At 51.2% G+C, this 16,275-nt stretch overlaps 2 protein-coding genes across 2 annotated transcripts in view; one reads left to right on the top strand and one right to left on the bottom strand.

Moving 5' to 3' along the window:
- Nucleotides 1–1,319: 1,319 nt before the first annotated feature.
- On the bottom strand, nt 1,320–2,919 carry LOC142922506 (uncharacterized). Its single transcript, XM_076063316.1, has 2 exons — nt 2,250–2,919; nt 1,320–1,846 (listed from the first exon to the last, which is right to left on the bottom strand). The coding sequence occupies exons 1-2, from the start codon at nt 2,578–2,580 to the stop codon at nt 1,569–1,571; spliced, it is 609 nt and encodes a 202-aa protein (XP_075919431.1). The 5' UTR covers nt 2,581–2,919; the 3' UTR covers nt 1,320–1,568.
- A 4,247-nt stretch (nt 2,920–7,166) lies between these two features.
- The window catches only part of LOC142922505 (fructosamine-3-kinase-like), a 50,516-nt gene continuing 41,407 nt past the window's right edge, over nt 7,167–16,275 (top strand). The window contains exon 1 of the mRNA XM_076063315.1: nt 7,167–7,379. The gene's annotated coding sequence lies outside the window, so the exon portion shown is untranslated. The remainder of the gene's footprint in view (nt 7,380–16,275) is intronic.

Below are 16,275 nucleotides of genomic sequence, written 5' to 3'. Positions count from 1 at the left end.
ACAGGGAGAACATGCAAACTCCAAATATACAGGTGTCGGGGTTGGGATCAAACCCACAACCTCCTGCATACAGGCGAGGTAGTTAACATCTCGCCACCGTGGCGCCCCTCTTCAGTGCCAATCGCGGCTTCACCACGCGTGCCCTTGCGAGCCGATACCTTCTTGGAGTTGCGCTCGAACTGCTTAAAAGCATCGGTAAGGGTGAGCCGGACCTCCTCCAGCCCTGTCGCCAGCTCGCAGGCCTCTTTCCGATGCGCGTCCTGCTGCTGCGCCTTCTCCATCCCAAGTGCCTGGACGTGCCCCTCCGACTCCTTCAGCTACAGGCACGCACACGTTCCACAATGTTGGATTCATGTCTGGGGAAGTATACTGAATATGGTGTGCAGAATGTGGAAATATTTTCTGGGTTGGAAAAGACCCAGCTGTAATTAAGCCCGGCTTGCAAACAGATAAATAATTACCACTTAAGTCATTTAAACTCTGTGGTGTGCATATAGCTGTGTGTCTGCAAGCCTATATTGTTTCTCTAACAAATGCAAGCCAATCACATTTTAGAAAAAGTCCTGTAAACTGCAGCTGACTTCATAATTAAATTGTATTCATTCTAACTGAAAGTATTAAAATGTGAGAAAATACATTCGCAACTCTGAATCATGACAAATTATGAGAGGGAGTGAATTAGTTAAAGGCCTAGTCAGGGATTGCCTTGTCTAGTGTAATTACCTCATCCAACATTCACCTATCTGCAGACAAAATTAAGAGCCATGAGGGGAGGACCGATCCTGTGGTCACAATTATACCTTTTGCCATATAGAAATGCATTATCATACTACATTCGAAAAAAAAACCATTCTGGCTGTCTGCCTTCCTGGCTGCATCCATATTACTTATATAACCACTTCAGGTTTCAGCCACCTGTGATTAAGCCAGGTTCACATGTGCAGTGAGTTAATGATGTCAGCCTGATCATCAATGACTTCACAGAAAAGCCCATGAAAACAATGTCGGCTTTACACTAAATCGAGCTAAGTTCCAGCTCTGAAAACCAAAGATCAGACTGTTTTGTGATGAACATTACTCATTACTCTCCATAGCAGGGCAGATATCAAAGTATTTCCTCCTATTGTGTGGGTACCAGAGGGCACTTAAATATTTCTCAGAAGTAGTTATGTGATTTATGCTTCTGCAAACCATTCTCTAACATGAAACTTGAACCATCTTCTTTGGTTCTTTCGGTAAAGTCACGTAGAATGAGAATAAAATAATAAATTGATAAAATAAAATAACACAATAATATTCTCACGACGTTTCGGCCACAACACAAGCGGCCTTCATCAGGTTGTTGTGGCCGAAACGTCGTGAGAATATTATTGTGTTATTTTATTTTATCAATTTATTATTTTATTCTCATTCTACGTGACTTTACCGAAAGAACCAAAGAAGATGAATCATTGCAGTCACGAAAGCTTTAAATCGAAATGAAACTTGAATTTGGAGCTTTCGTGACTGCAGGAATTATTCTTTGGTGTTTTATTATTAATTTTATTATTTCTTATTTCTACGTGACTTTACCTAAAAAAACATTCTCGAACATGCGATGGTGCACTGCTCAGGCGATGAGGACAGGCCTCATGCACACACATGGAGGTGCGGGGGCTGCCGCATAAGGCTCTGGTTACCTGGTGCTGCAGCCCGGCGATCTGGCCGTGCATGCACTCCATCTCAGCATCCGTGTGCTGAAGTGTGTGCTGCAGCTGCACCACCTCCTGTGCCCTCGCGGCCTCCTCTGCCCTGGAGACTCCCAGCTCGGCCTTGAGAAAGTCCGTCTGTTGCTCCAGAGAATTGCCTGTCGGAAGGGACACAAAACCATGGCGATGAAGACAGTACAGCCACCAGTGGCAGCAGACAGAGAAGGAGCAGCAGCTCAGGAGGAAGAGTACCAGCAGCGGGAGTAGTAGCAGACAGAATAGGTCTGAGGTCCCTCAGACCTATTCACCAGCTTGCATGCAAACACAGGGTCCAGAATAATAATATATGCACAGGAAGGGCCTAGTGAGAGAGCAGTTAGTAAACCCAGTGCAGTCCTATGTTAGACAGCGGAAGTGGTCCACGTGGGAAATGAAGTAAAAACGAGGAATTACTCGTTTTAACTCGTAAAAAGAAGTTATTGGTGCACAGTGCTCGACAAAAATTAGTGTTCAATAGGTCCGTGGATTCAGAAAGATTTTGGAGCACAGGCCCCTACCCACCGGTCTCCTCGCAGCAAGCGTTAGCCTCCTGCAGTCTTTGCTGCAGCTCCAGTACTTCATGCCGCAGGTTGTCCACCTCGGTCTGCTGCACCTCTTGGTTGGTAAAGAGGTCGCGCATGTTCGCTCTCAGCTCCGCGGCCTCGGTGCCCAGCCGCTCGGTTTCAGTCCCGCGCTCTCGCGCCTCTTCCCGCGCCGCCACCAGGTCTGCCTCTGAGCGCCGCAGCAGCTCGTCACGCTCCTTCAGCGCCTGCGGGCGGAGACGGGCAGCATCTAAATTACACGTAATTACAACATGTAATTTGAATATATTAATAAATTGTTTAGCATTCATCCAAAATATTGAGAAAATAAGTGGGCTTGGGCAGGACACATTGCTGTTGCAAGAAGGGGGGTGGCTGTTGCGAGAGTGGAGGCCTCACCTTCTGGAGGACCGTGATGTGCACAACGTGAGCGTCGTACTCTGAATCTTCGTGCATATGTGATGCACGATATTCGGCCAGCTCTATGTATGCCAGATGCAGAGTCGCATCGTGCTCACGCCTCAGCTGCTCCTCGCGCTCGCCCCACCGCACTGCCTCCAACTCCACCTGCAGGCTGTTGATGGCCTGCGAGTGTGCCATTAGCTGCTCACGGGCAGAAGGGCACAGTGTCACAGGCACGTGCATGCATAGGTGGGCATCCCTTCATCACAGACACATGCAGCGTACAGATGAGGACAGGTACAGACATACAGACACACGGAGCATGTAGTTGTACAGAGAGATAAGAGACTATAGACATGGGCAGGAGGCACAAGAAAATAAATTACAGATGCAGAGACATACACACAAAGACACAAGCAAGTCATACAAATTTGGACACATTATGGAAAGACAGTGCATGTGGAGAGAGATGTACATAGCCAAAGGCAGAACATGCAGAGGGAGACAAGATAAGAATGCGGAGACACGGGCATTGAGTACAGAGACGCACATACAGGCGCCTCGCATGCAGACGGACGCACACGTGCAGTGGATGCTTTTCAAGATGAAAATAAGAAATTGAGATTCTATTGTAAACAAATCAAGAACTACAAAAATATGCAAGGTAAACACCTGTGGTCTTATTGAACATACCACAATCACGTTTAAAATATTTAGAATGATAATAGAAAGTCAAAAAATAGAACCATGATACATTGTATACATCAATAAACGATTGGTAAGCGTGCATACAACATGGCAACGTTCTTCATCATAAGATAATGAAGAAACTCGTTGCACCCAAATGTTCATCTTCAAATTGAGTCAATATTCAAAACAAATAACTCACAACGCCTCCTCACACCATGTCGGTCATGGGAATGTGTTTGACTATACTTCCCCATGCTGGTCAGCACCGTACAGATGTATTAATCAATAAAACATAATACATGCACATTATGTGGGGAGATGCTATGATACAAAAATTTAGTTTGATCTGCTTTTATCTTTTCATTTTCAACATTATTGGGAATAAAACCATGGACCACTCGCTACAGTGAATTTAGCAAAATTTATTACGGAACCAAAATATAATTCGATGGGTTTTTTTGTGCACTCATTTGCAACTAGGCTGAGACCACTATGCTTGAGAATCCGGTTTAATCACTGTGGTTGGGCGGCTGTAATCCACATTCAATCCTGGCATCTCAGCCATGCTGGCACAGCATGTCTGACCCCTGGGGCACCTAGCTACCTCCCAGAATGCACTCATTTAATGTGCCATTTCCTTGACGTTCAGATCGTAACTCTGAATAAAAACTCAACGCATGAATCAATAATGATGCACTTAATAGGGCAGAGCTTCTAAAAGGTGATGTTTCAGGCAATGGCCTTCATCGCATCAGAGAAGTCAAAGCAGTATCCATTGCAGCGTTATTGACGAATATGTTGAGGTTTTGTTATCTCTGCTTGTGTGCCACGCAGCTTCACAACGTGAACACGTTATTTGGGTCTTTCGGTAAGGCCATGTAGATACAAAAATAATTAAAAAAATAATAACAATATCACGACATTTCGATCGCAACACAAGCAATCGTCATCAAGTGAAGGATATGGCAGGAGAGCTGCCGAGGCAGGAAAAAATATATGGCGGGAGCGCTGCTAAGGCAGGGAGTTAAAAAGGTTTGAGGTGGGTGTAGCTCAAGGGTCAGTGGGCAGGGCTTGATGAAATTTGCATGTAAATGTAAGATCGACGAAATCTTGACAAACGAAGTTTCATTTTAGCCGTGCTCCGTGTAACAAGGGGACAGGGGGGTTGGTGGTGGCCACAGTACCTCCTCAGCATGGTTTTTCTTGAGTTGGTGCAGCATCTCATGGAGACTCTTCTCTGTCTGGCGCAGTGCGCCACGCAGGGTGGCGAACTGCGCTCTTGCCCTGCTCAGATTGTCCCGCAGGGTCGATACCTCCCGGGACAGCTGGTGCATTTCTTTCTCCGGCATTTCCAACTGCGACGGGAGCAAGGGCACATGGCACGGGCACGTTAGCGCCTCCCAGCGTAAATCCTGCCTTCAATCGCATTGTGACATGCCATTCGCCATCGGATGGTGGAGACAACACCATGGCACATGGCAAGTGAGGTGCCTAATACACAGGTAAACACACATAGGACAGATGGGCTGACACCCACACACCCAAGCAAAGGCAACACCACGATTCCCCGCACAGCCTAAACAGAGTGGTAGAATGCGCAGCAGCGCTGGCCTAGGAAACGCACCCACACCATCTTCATTTACATTCGCTCAGCCAATGACTTACGTTTATTCGGGACCTCGGGGTCCCGCCATAAGGTTAATTTGATATTCAGTTTTATCACAGTACGCTCTGAGCCACACAGCGCTCGCCAATTTTTAAAAGACAAACTCGTCCGCCGACGTGTTTGCTCCTCCTTGGTCTCTCTGCCTTAGCCCCAAAATGTCTGGGAATGTCAACATGCCAGTGATAAGGCCGGTCGAGGTGAGTGAGCATATGGCGGTTACACTGGTGAGTTCAGTACATAATACTTCCTGATGCTATTATTAAAAAAAAAATTCGTTTGATGGAATGTTTACCATCTGTTTTATTACTCTTATAAAATAGCGCTGATACTCCAATGAAGCCCTAATTTATTGTTCATAAGAGATAACGCTGTCGAGAAGTCATCCCCATATATAATGGTATAACCCTTTTCGCGCTGATTTCCTGAATGCTCACTTCTCCACATAGGCATCTTGAGCGCTAAGCGAGACTGCCTGTATTCATTTCAGCCTAAGTCGACATAGGGGAGTCCCAACACTGGCTCAGATATCCCTCGCCACTGGTGTTAGCAGGTATTTGTGGTTCATGCGGACTTGCTGCCTTGTAAAAGGTGTCAATCTGGTGTTGGGGCAAAGCTTTTTTTTATCATTCCATACACGTTTGCATTTTAGCTGGTAAGTGGCAGAGTGGTGGCCTCCACTCCAGCCTAGATTTGTCTGTCCCCTACCTCTCTTACCGAGTACAACTCCTCTGACATCAAAACACAAGGGGCCGTCCATAAATGACGTCATGCGATTTTGGACCCCTCCCCCTATGTCACACGGTGTCACAAAAAGTCAGACCCCCCCCCCCAAAAAAAAAAACATGCTTCAAATCGCTTTAGTTCATAGTTCCATTTATTTGGTATAGCCCTGTGAGCCATTCAGCCCTTGAATCGGGTGCAACCGCAACAAACAAAAAACAAAAACAAGAAAACATCTTAAACTATTGCCATTGTAGTTCGTATTAATGTGGTGCTGCACTCTGATGTTGTAGAACATTTATTAAAAAGTCTATTTAATTAAGTAGAACGTGTTGTCTATTTTTATTTAAAATTGCGCATTTTGATGTGACATCACATTTCTCAAACCCCCCCCCCCGTCACACATCGTCACAAATGTCTGCCCCCCCCCCAAGTGCGTGACGTCATTTATGGACGGCCCCCAAGAGGTGGCACTACGCACCTACACTGTTGACACATTCATTGTCTCATGTGTTGCTTTCTCAACTGTGGTCTGTTGAAGAATATCATGTATATTCTTGCCGACGCAGATAAAGAAACACAGGTGCTCAGATCGCTGGCTTTGCCCGAATTACAGGCCAACACGCAGCGATAAGGAGCCCGCAGCGCTGACGTAATCAAATGCAGCGCTGACGTAATCAAATGCAGCGATGACGTTGTCAGATGCAGCGATTACGCCATCGACTACAGCGATGACATCGATTAGTGATGACGACATCAATTACAGAGACGTCAATTTCAGTGAAGAAGGCATCGAATACAGTGATGACGTCATCAATGGCAGTGATTACGTCACTGACTTTACCCAAAAAGGGCGGAGCCAATGGCTCGGGCGTTATTGCGTCACCAAACGTCACGTGACCCCCAGGCACACCAGCTGGGAAATGGCAGTTGACACGAGATGCTATCACCTTGGCAACGCAAACAAGGACCAACTGCCCAGAGAAAGCTTTCTCCGACTAAAATCCTTGATGAAACTCTCAATCTGTGATCTTAAACTATGAACCTCGTTACCCACGCATCAAGCGCTCAATTTAAAGTAAAATTTAAATATTTTAAAAAATAATATTTTTTCTCGATGTGATCACAGTACTCTATTTGTTACTTCGTATAACTCCAACGCAAGAGGTGGCGCCACTCACCTCCACTGTTGACGAATTTGGAGTCTCCAGCGTCGCTTGCATCTGCTGCCGTCTCTTGAAGAACTTCATGGCTCCTGTTGGGGGCGCAAGAGACAAACGCAGCCGCTCAGCTCGCTCGCCCTGCCTGAGTGACGTAACGCCATTGGGGTCGGAGGTGAGTGCGCAGGAAGTGACGCAATTGGCCCCGCCTACCATGGGCGGAGCCAGATCACGTGCCCCCAGGCACCCTATGGGGGCAGAGGAAGCTGCCTCCGTATCAGCCAGGGCTCAAAGTTCTCGACGCGGCTTTTGCGTCTGCGATTTGAAACTCGGAACCTCTTCACCCACGTGTCGAGAGTTCAATGTTTGAATGCAATTTAATCGAGGCCACTGTCTTGGTATGGTACTTTGACTGTTGGTGTTTTGCCATCTTGCCCAAGCTTGGATTTGATGTTGACAAATCTACAAGAAGGTATGAGCTTGCACAGTTTGATTTTACATGACATTTATTCGTGACTTGACTACATTTTCTCAATCCTTACTCGAGTATCTTTTTAATTGCATTTTGTTGTTGATGCAACTGGCTAACCCGACCCTTCTGGACGTGTGTGAAAGAGAACGTCAAAACTCATGTAAAATACAGATTCTGATTTATCTACACGCACACGCAGAAGGCAAACGCGGGTACCTGGCCTCTATGCAGCAGACACGAGTAATTTATTATCTTTCAGGATGTTATTTAGAACTTTATTGAATGTTATGTCACCAACCAAACATCGAGCATAGCAACAAATATCATGCAACACTCCGGAGACGGACACCTCCCTTACCGACCTCACCTCGTCCTCCTCACCCCTAGCCTCGTCCTCACCCCCAGCCTCGTCCTCCTCAGCCCTAGCCTCGTCCTCCTCACCCCTAGCCTCGTCCTCCTCACCCCTAGCCTCGTCCTCCTCACCCCTAGCCTCGTCCTCCTCACCTCGCCCTCCTCACCCCTCGCCCTCCTCACCCCTCGCCCTCCTCACCCCTCGCCCTCCTCACCCCTCGCCCTCCTCACCCCTCGCCCTCCTCACCCCTCGCCCTCCTCACCCCTCATCTTCTCACCTCGTTCTCCTCACCCCTCGCCTCGTCCTCACCCTCGTTCTACTCACCTCGTCCTCACCGCTCGCCTCATCCTCACCCCTCGCCTCATCCTCACCCCTCACCTCGTCCACCTCACCCGTCGTCCTCAACCCTCACCTCGTTCTCACCCCTCGCCTCTCGTTCTACTCACCTCGTCCTTACCCCTCACCTCGTTCTCACCTCATCCTCACACGGCTACCTGCACTCTATGTAGTAGACGTGAATAATTGACTATAATTCAGATTGTTATTAATAACTTTATTACATGTTTTGTCACGAATCAAACATCACCTCCTCCTCACCCTTCACCTCGTCCTCACCCCGTCCTCGCATCTCGCCTCGTCCTCCTCACCCCGTTCACCTTCACCCCTCGTTCTCACCCCTCGCCTCGTCCTCCTCACCCTTCACCTCGTCCTTCTCATCCCTCAGCTCGGATTCCTCACCCCTCACCTCGCCCTCACTTCGTCCTCCTCACCCCTCACCTCGTCCTCGCCTCGTCCTCACCCCTTGCCTCGTCATCTTTACCCCTTAGCTCATCCTCCTCACCCTCACCTCGTCCTTCTCTAACCCCTCGCTCTCCTCACCTCGTCCTCACCCATCACCTCGTCCTCCTCACCCATCGCCTCGTTCTCCTCAACCCTCGTTCTCACCCCTCGTTCTCCTCACCCCTCACTTCGTCCTCCTCACCCCTCACCTCGTCCTCGCCTCGTCCTCACCCCTTGCCTCGTCATCTTTACCCCTTAGCTCATCACCCTCACCTCGTCCTTCTCTAACCCCTCGCTCTCCTCACCTCGTCCTCACCCATCACCTCGTCCTCCTCACCCATCGCCTCGTTCTCCTCAACCCTCGTTCTCACCCCTCGTTCTCCTCACCCCTCACTTCGTCCTCCTCACCCCTCACCTCGTCCTCGCCTCGTCCTCCTCACCCCTTGCCTCGTCATCTTTACCCCTCAGCTCATCCTCCTCACCCTCACCTCGTCCTCCTCACCCCTCACCTCGTCCTCCTCAGCTCGTCCTCTCAACCCTCACGTCGTCCGCTTGACCTTTCACCTCGTCCACACCCCTCACCTCATCCTCACCCATCACTTCGTCTTCCTCCCCCCTCACCTCGTCCTCCTCACCCCTCGACTCGTCCTTCTCACCCCTCATCCTCCTCACCCCTCGTCCTCCTCACCCCTCGCCTCATCTTCCTCACCCCTCGCCTCATCTTCCTCACCCATCGTCCTCCTCACCCCTCGTCCTCCTCACCCCTCGTCCTCCTCACCCCTCGACTCGTCCTCTCACCTCAGCTCGTCCTCCTCACCCGTCGTCGTCCTCACCGCTCACCTCGTCCTTCTCACCCCTCACCTCTCCCTCGCCTCGTCCTCCTCACCCTTAGCTCGTCCTCACTCCTCGTCCTCCCCTCCCCTCGCTGTCCTCACCATTTGCCTCGTCCTCCTCACCCCACACCTCGTTCTTCTTACCCCTCATCTTGTCCTCCTCACCACTCGACTCGTCCTACTCACCCCTCACCTCACCCTCCTCACCCCTCGTCACCCCTCGTCCTCCTCACCCATCGTCCTCCTCACACATCGTCCTCCTCACCGCTCGTTCTCCTCACCCCTCGTTCTCCTCACCCCTCAGCTCGTCTTCCTCACCCCTCACCTCACCTCGTCCACCGCACCCCGCGCCTCGTCATCCTCACGCCTCGCCCACCTCACCCCTCACCTCGTCCTTCTCACCCACACCGCGTTCTTCTTACCCCTCACCTCTTCCTCCTCACCCCTCGACTCGTCCTTCGCACCCCTCACCTCCTTACCTCTCGTCCTCCTCACCCCTCGTTCTCCTCACCCCTCGTCCTCCTCACCCGTCGCTCTCCTCACCCCTCGCTCTCCTCAACCCTCGTCCTCACCTCGTTTTTCTTCTCACCCCCCGTCCTCACCCCTCGCTCTCCTCAGCCCTCGCCTCGTCCTCCTCACCCACACACCTCGTTCTTCTTACGTCTCACCCCCCGTCCTCCTCACTTCTCATCCTCCTCACCCCTCGCTCGTCCACCGCACCCTGCTCCTCATCCTCCTCACCCCTCACCTCGTCCTCCTTACCCCTCACGTCGTCCGCTTGACCCCTCACCTCGTCCTCTTGACCCCTCACCTCATTCTCACCCCTCACCTCGTCCACCTCACTTGTCCTCAACCCTCACCTCGTTCTCACCCCTCACCTCGTCCTCACCCCCACAGCTCGTTCTTCTTACTCCTCACCCCTCACTCTCCTCAGCCCTCGTCCTCCTCACTCTCGTCCTCCTCACTCTCGTCCTCCTCACCCCTCGTCCTCCTCACCCCTCACTCTCCTCACCCCTCGTCCTCCTCACTCCCGTCCTCCTCACCCCTCGTCCTCCTCACCCCTCGTCTTCCTCACCCCTCGTCTTCCTCACCCCTCGTCTTCGGCACCCCTCGTCCTCCTCACCCCTCGTCCTCCTCACCCCTCGCCTCATCTTTCTCACCCATCGTCCTCCTCACTCCTCGTCTGCCTCACGTTTTACCTCGTCCTCCTCACCCCTCGACTCATCCTCACCCCTCACCTCTCGACTCATCCTCACCCCTCACCTCGTCCACCTCACCCGTCGTCCTCAACCCTCACCCCGTTCTCACCCCTCGCCTCTCGTTCTACTCACCTCGTCGTTACCCCTCACCTCGTTCTCACCTCATCCTCACACGGCTACCTGCACTCTCTGTAGTAGACGTGAATAATTGACTATAATTCAGATTGTTATTAATAACTTTATTACATGTTTTGTCACGAATCAAACATCACCTCCTCCTCACCCTTCACCTCGTCCTCACCCCGTCCTCGCATCTCGCCTCGTCCTCCTCACCCCGTTCTCCTTCACCCCTCGTTCTCACCCCTCACCTCGTCCTCCTCACCCCTCACCTCGTCCTTCTCATCCCTCAGCTCGTATTCCTCACCCCTCACCTCGCCCTCACTTCGTCCTCCTCACCCCTCACCTCGTCCTCGCCTCGTCCTCGCCTAGTCCTCACCCCTTGCCTCGTCATCTTTACCCCTTAGCTCATCCTCCTCACCCTCACCTCGTCCTTCTCTAACCCCTCGCTCTCCTCACCTCGTCCTCACCCATCACCTCGTCCTCCTCACCCATCGCCTCGTCCTCCTCAACCCTCGTTCTCACCCCTCGCCTCCTCCTCACCGCTCGCCTCGTCCTCCTCACCCCTCGTTCTCCTCACCCCTCGTTCTCCTCACCCCTCACTTCGTCCTCCTCACCCCTCACCTCGTCCTCCTCACCCCTCACCTCGTCCTCTTCACCCCTCACCTCGTCTTCCTCAGCTCGTCCTCTTCACCTCACCCCTCGCCTCGTCCTCCTCACCCCTCGTTCTCATCACCCCTCGCCTCGTACTCACCCCTCACTTCATCCTCCTCACCCCTCACTTCGTCCTCCTCACCCCTCACCTCGTCCTCGCCTCGTCCTCACCCCTTGCCTCGTCATCTTTACCCCTCAGCTCATCCTCCTCACCCTCACCTCGTCCTCCTCACCCGTCACCTCGTCCTCCTCAGCTCGTCCTCTTCACCCCTCGTCCTCTTCACCTCGTCCTCCTCACCCCTCAGCTCGTCTTCCTCACCTCGTCCTCACCCCTCAGGTCGTCCGCTTGACCTTTCACCTCGTCCACACCCCTCACCTCATCCTCACCCATCACCTCGTCTTCCTCACCCCTCACCTCATCCGCTTTACCCCTCAGCTCGTCCTCCTCACCCCTCGTCCTCCTCACCCCTCAGCTCGTCTTCCTCACCCCTCACCTCGTCCTCCTCACCCCTCGTCCTCCTCACCCCTCGCCTCATCTTCCTCACCCATCGCTCTCCTCACCCCTCGTCCGCCTCACCTTTTACCTCGTCCTCCTCACCCCTCGACTCGTCCTCTCACCTCAGTTCGTCCTCCTCACCCGTCGTCGTCCTCACCGCTCACCTCGTCCTTCTCACCCCTCACCTCTCCCTCGCCTCGTCCTCCTCACCCTTAGCTCGTCCTCACTCCTCGTCCTCCCCTCCCCTTGCTGTTCTCACCATTTGCCTCGTCCTCCTCACCCCACACCTCGTTCTTCTTACCCCTCATCTTGTCCTCCTCACCACTCGACTCGTCCTACTCACCCCTCACCTCACCCTCCTCACCCCTCGTCCTCCTCACACATTGTCCTCCTCACCGCTCGTTCTACTCACCCCTCGTTCTCCTCACCCCTCGGCTCGTCTTCCTCACCCCTCACCTCACCTCGTCCACCGCACCCCGCGCCTCGTCATCCTCACGCCTCGCCCACCTCACCCCTCACCTCGTCCTTCTCACCCACACCGCGTTCTTCTTACCCCTCACCTCTTCCTCCTCACCCCTCGACTCGTCCTCCTCACCCCTCGTCCTCCTCACCCCTCGTTCTCCTCACCCCTCACTCTCCTCACCCCTCGCTCTCCTCACCCCTCGCTCTCCTCACCCCTCGTCCTCACCCCCACACCTCGTTTTTCTTCTCACCCCCCGTCCTCACCCCTCGCTCGTCCACCGCACCCTGCTCCTCACCTCCTCACCCCTCGTCCTCCTCACCCCTCGCTGTCCTCACCCCTCGCTCCCCTCACCCCTCGCTCTCACGCCTCGCTCTCCTCAGCCCTCACCTCGTCCTCCTCACCCCTCGTCCTCCTCACCCCACACCTCGTTCTTCTTACTTCTCACCCCCCGTCCTCCTCGCCCCTCGTCCTCCTCACCCCTCGCTCGTCCACCGCACCCTGCTCCTCATTCTCCTCACCCCTCACCTCGTCCTCCTTACCCCTCACGTCGTCCGCTTGACCCCTCACCTCGTCCTCTTGACCCCTCACCTCATTCTCACCCCTCACCTCGTCCACCTCACTTGTCCTCAACCATCACCTCGTTCTCACCCCTCACCTCGTCCTCACCCCCACAGCTCGTTCTTCTTACTCCTCACCCCTCACTCTCCTCACCCCTCGTCCTCCTCACTCTCGTCCTCCTCACCCCTCGTCCTCCTCACCCCTCACTCTCCTCACCCCTCGTCCTCCTCACCCCTCGTCCTCCTCACCCCTCGTCCTCCTCACCCCTCGTCCTCCTCACCCCTCGTCCTCCTCACCCCTCGTCTTCCTCACCCCTCGTCTTCCTCACCCCTCGTCTTCGGCACCCCTCGTCCTCCTCACCCCTCGTCCTCCTCACCCCTCGTCCTCCTCACCCCTCGTCCTCCTCACCCCTCGTCCTCCTCACCCCTCGTCCTCCTCACCCCTTGCCTCGTCCTCCTCACCCGCTCCTGACACGGCCAACACACACGCCCATGGCAACCTCACTTAGGGCACGGCACACCGACTTAGCATCACCCTCATTTATACCTCCACGTTTATCGGCCTCGTTCTATCGTGACGGCCAAGACGCTGGACGTTTGTGATAAAAAAAAAACTTCGTAGCTCATCGGATTCCTCCTCCAGTGTACAAATAAATAAATATCACGGCTCTGATCTCTTTGCGGCGCCGCAGTGGCGTTCATCACTCGCCGCCTCCCCATGGCACGACTACGACGCCCTCTGTTGGACGCTGTGTGTCATCAACATTGTTGCCTGTGATTACACTCAACACATCGTTGTTGTTGTTGTAAGTGATTACACTCAACACAACGTCGTTGTGTGTAATTACACTCAACACAACGTCGTTGTGAGTGATTACACTCAACACAATGTCGTTTTGAGTGATTACACTCAACACAACGTTGTTGTTTGTGATTACACTCAACACAACGTCGTTGCGTCTCATCAATATTTTTGTATGTGATTACACACACAACAACGTTGTGTTTAATCACACAACAATGTTGCGTGTAATCACTCACATATTGAGTGATTACACACTCGGCGTGTGTCTGTAGCAGTTGTACGTGTGCCGCTTGTCGTAGATGTTCGCGGTTTGAATCCAGCGGCCGCCCTGTTTAATGCTACAGGCGTGTTCACCGCAAAGACACCATGTGCCGTCTGCTTCAGTGGACGTTGAAGATCCCAGCGTCATGGACCAGATTAACCGAATTAAATACAATTGCCCGCAAATTACCCAGTTGGAATATACTGTGCCTAGTAATCATTGCTGGGAAATGTGGTAGAACCCTCCTGAAAAGAGCCAGTAGGGCTATCCTGGGTAAAACTGACCACCCACCCCCTCGTGTGGCATGCTAGCCTTAATAGGTGCTCGCTAACAGAACTTATTTATCGAACAGACTGTTAAATGAAGGGACTGTGTCTTCATTTGAGTCCGTGACTGTGTAACCTGGTACATAAGGGTGCCGCGGTGGTGGGATGTTAACTCCTTCACCTGGTATGCAAGAGGTTGTGGGTTCGATCCGGACCCTGACGCCTGTATATTTGGAGTTTGCATGTCTCTCTCTCTCCCGTGGTCGCGTGGATTGTTCTCCAGGTCTTCCAGTTTTTCCCTCCATATTTAGAAACATGCGTTTAGAGCAGGAGTCTCAAACTCAACTTACCTGGGGGCCGCTGGAGGTAGAGTCTGGGTGAGGCTGGGCCTCATCAAGTATTCCAAAAAAAAGTGCAACTGATCCAATCTTCTCAATCTTTATTAATAACAGTTCAGAACATGAACGGTTCTTCAGAACATAGGCTTCTCTTACCTACTCCATGCTTCCAGAGACCTGGAAGCCCTTCCTCTTCTTACACAGCTGAGCCACATTTGGCTTGAGGGAGGAAGCAATTGAGACCCTCAGTATGGCTTGAAATGCTCATCAGTAAGTTTGGACCTGTACTTTGACTTATTAAAGTTCATGGTGCAAAAGAGCTTTTCACACAGATATGTGCTCCCAAAAAGGCACATGGTCCGCTTGAACATCCTGGAAAGCTCAGGGAAGGTGGGGGTGATATATTTACATGTTTTTATCCCAATACCTGAGTATTTGGGATCTTATTTAGTATGCCCTTTCTATATATTCTGAGAGGTATTTGAAAACTTTATCATTGTTCATGCTTTTTTTGAGCACTTCGTTTTTCTTATCATTATTAAATTCATCAATCGTGTTCTCTCTCAGGTGTTTATACCTTTCACATTCATAAATAAAGTGATCTAGATTTTCTTCTTTTTGTTCACATTCTACATATCCTTCTGCTCTACCGAATCTCTCTGGATGCCATTGAGCTAACTCTGGTGTCCATGTTACTCCACCTGTCTTAATTCTTAACATCAAGTGCATTGTCTCATGTTTTATATCTTTTAATTTCTTGCTCTTTTTGATTAAATTGTTCTTGGTAAATTATTTTCTTTTGCGATTGCACATATCTGTCCTTTTTCCTTTTCTTTGTTTCTCTTGTAATAATAATCTATAGCTTCTTTATAATATTCAGGTTCTTTTGTTCTTGCCACCCATCTCATGCTATTTGCTATCCATGTAATTATTTTCCCTTTCCTATTGCAACACTCTGTTGTCTTTATTAGGTCACTGATTACACTTGTTGAGTCCGCCCACTTCCTAAGTCCTCTGTACCTTGCACTGGGTGACAGGATATATTTTCCTTCCACTTGGTGTCACTCCGGAATCACGTTTCAACCAAGTGACTAACGTTGCTAATTCGCGTTGGCTAACTTGTCAACAAACACCGGAAGCTGTCACGAGCCTGAGCTATGGTAAAAAAAATATAATAATTTTAAAATAAATAAATAATAGGTGTCAAATAGTGGGCCACAAAATATCGTTTCGCGGGCCACAATTGGCCTGTATTTTACTGCTATAAATTTCCACAAGATGAGCCACTCCGTTAAAACTAACATTTGTGACCAGATCGCTTCTTAAAAAGAGCTATATGGCTCACTTACCTGGTAAAATAAAAAGTTACATTTCAAATAATCACCACGGTAATGTGTCACCCACACGACCTTGAACTTGAGGCATCGCGCAGAACGCGGCATGCAGTGTGGGGTGAGCTGGGTGGTGCAGGGAGCTGCTACTACTTGCAGAGGGGGGCGGGGCAGGGGGGGACTGAGTCCTCTTGCATAATTGACTTGCGGATTGACCGATGCATAGATGAAAAGATAGCACGTGAATGAATGAGTGTACGGCTGGACTGCAAATGAATGGACAATATTCTTCATCGCCATTTAAAAAAAACTTAACATTGTAATCCATCACCCTGTACATCTGCTGAACCAACGTATCCTACAGCAGCATATGAGTGTGTTTTCATACATTGCCTGAGTGTGTGTTTCTTGCGTATGATCGGTATGTGTTTTACGCATGTTCC

This window comes from Petromyzon marinus, unplaced genomic scaffold (assembly GCF_048934315.1).
Source record: "Petromyzon marinus isolate PM22_M1 ecotype Great Lakes invasive population unplaced genomic scaffold, UKy_Petmar_22M1.pri1.0 PM_Scaffold_1, whole genome shotgun sequence".
NCBI classification, from domain to species: Eukaryota; Metazoa; Chordata; class Hyperoartia; order Petromyzontiformes; family Petromyzontidae; genus Petromyzon; species Petromyzon marinus.
The sequence above is the reverse complement of the archived record's forward strand: the minus strand, read 5'-3'. Positions and strand labels throughout refer to the sequence as shown.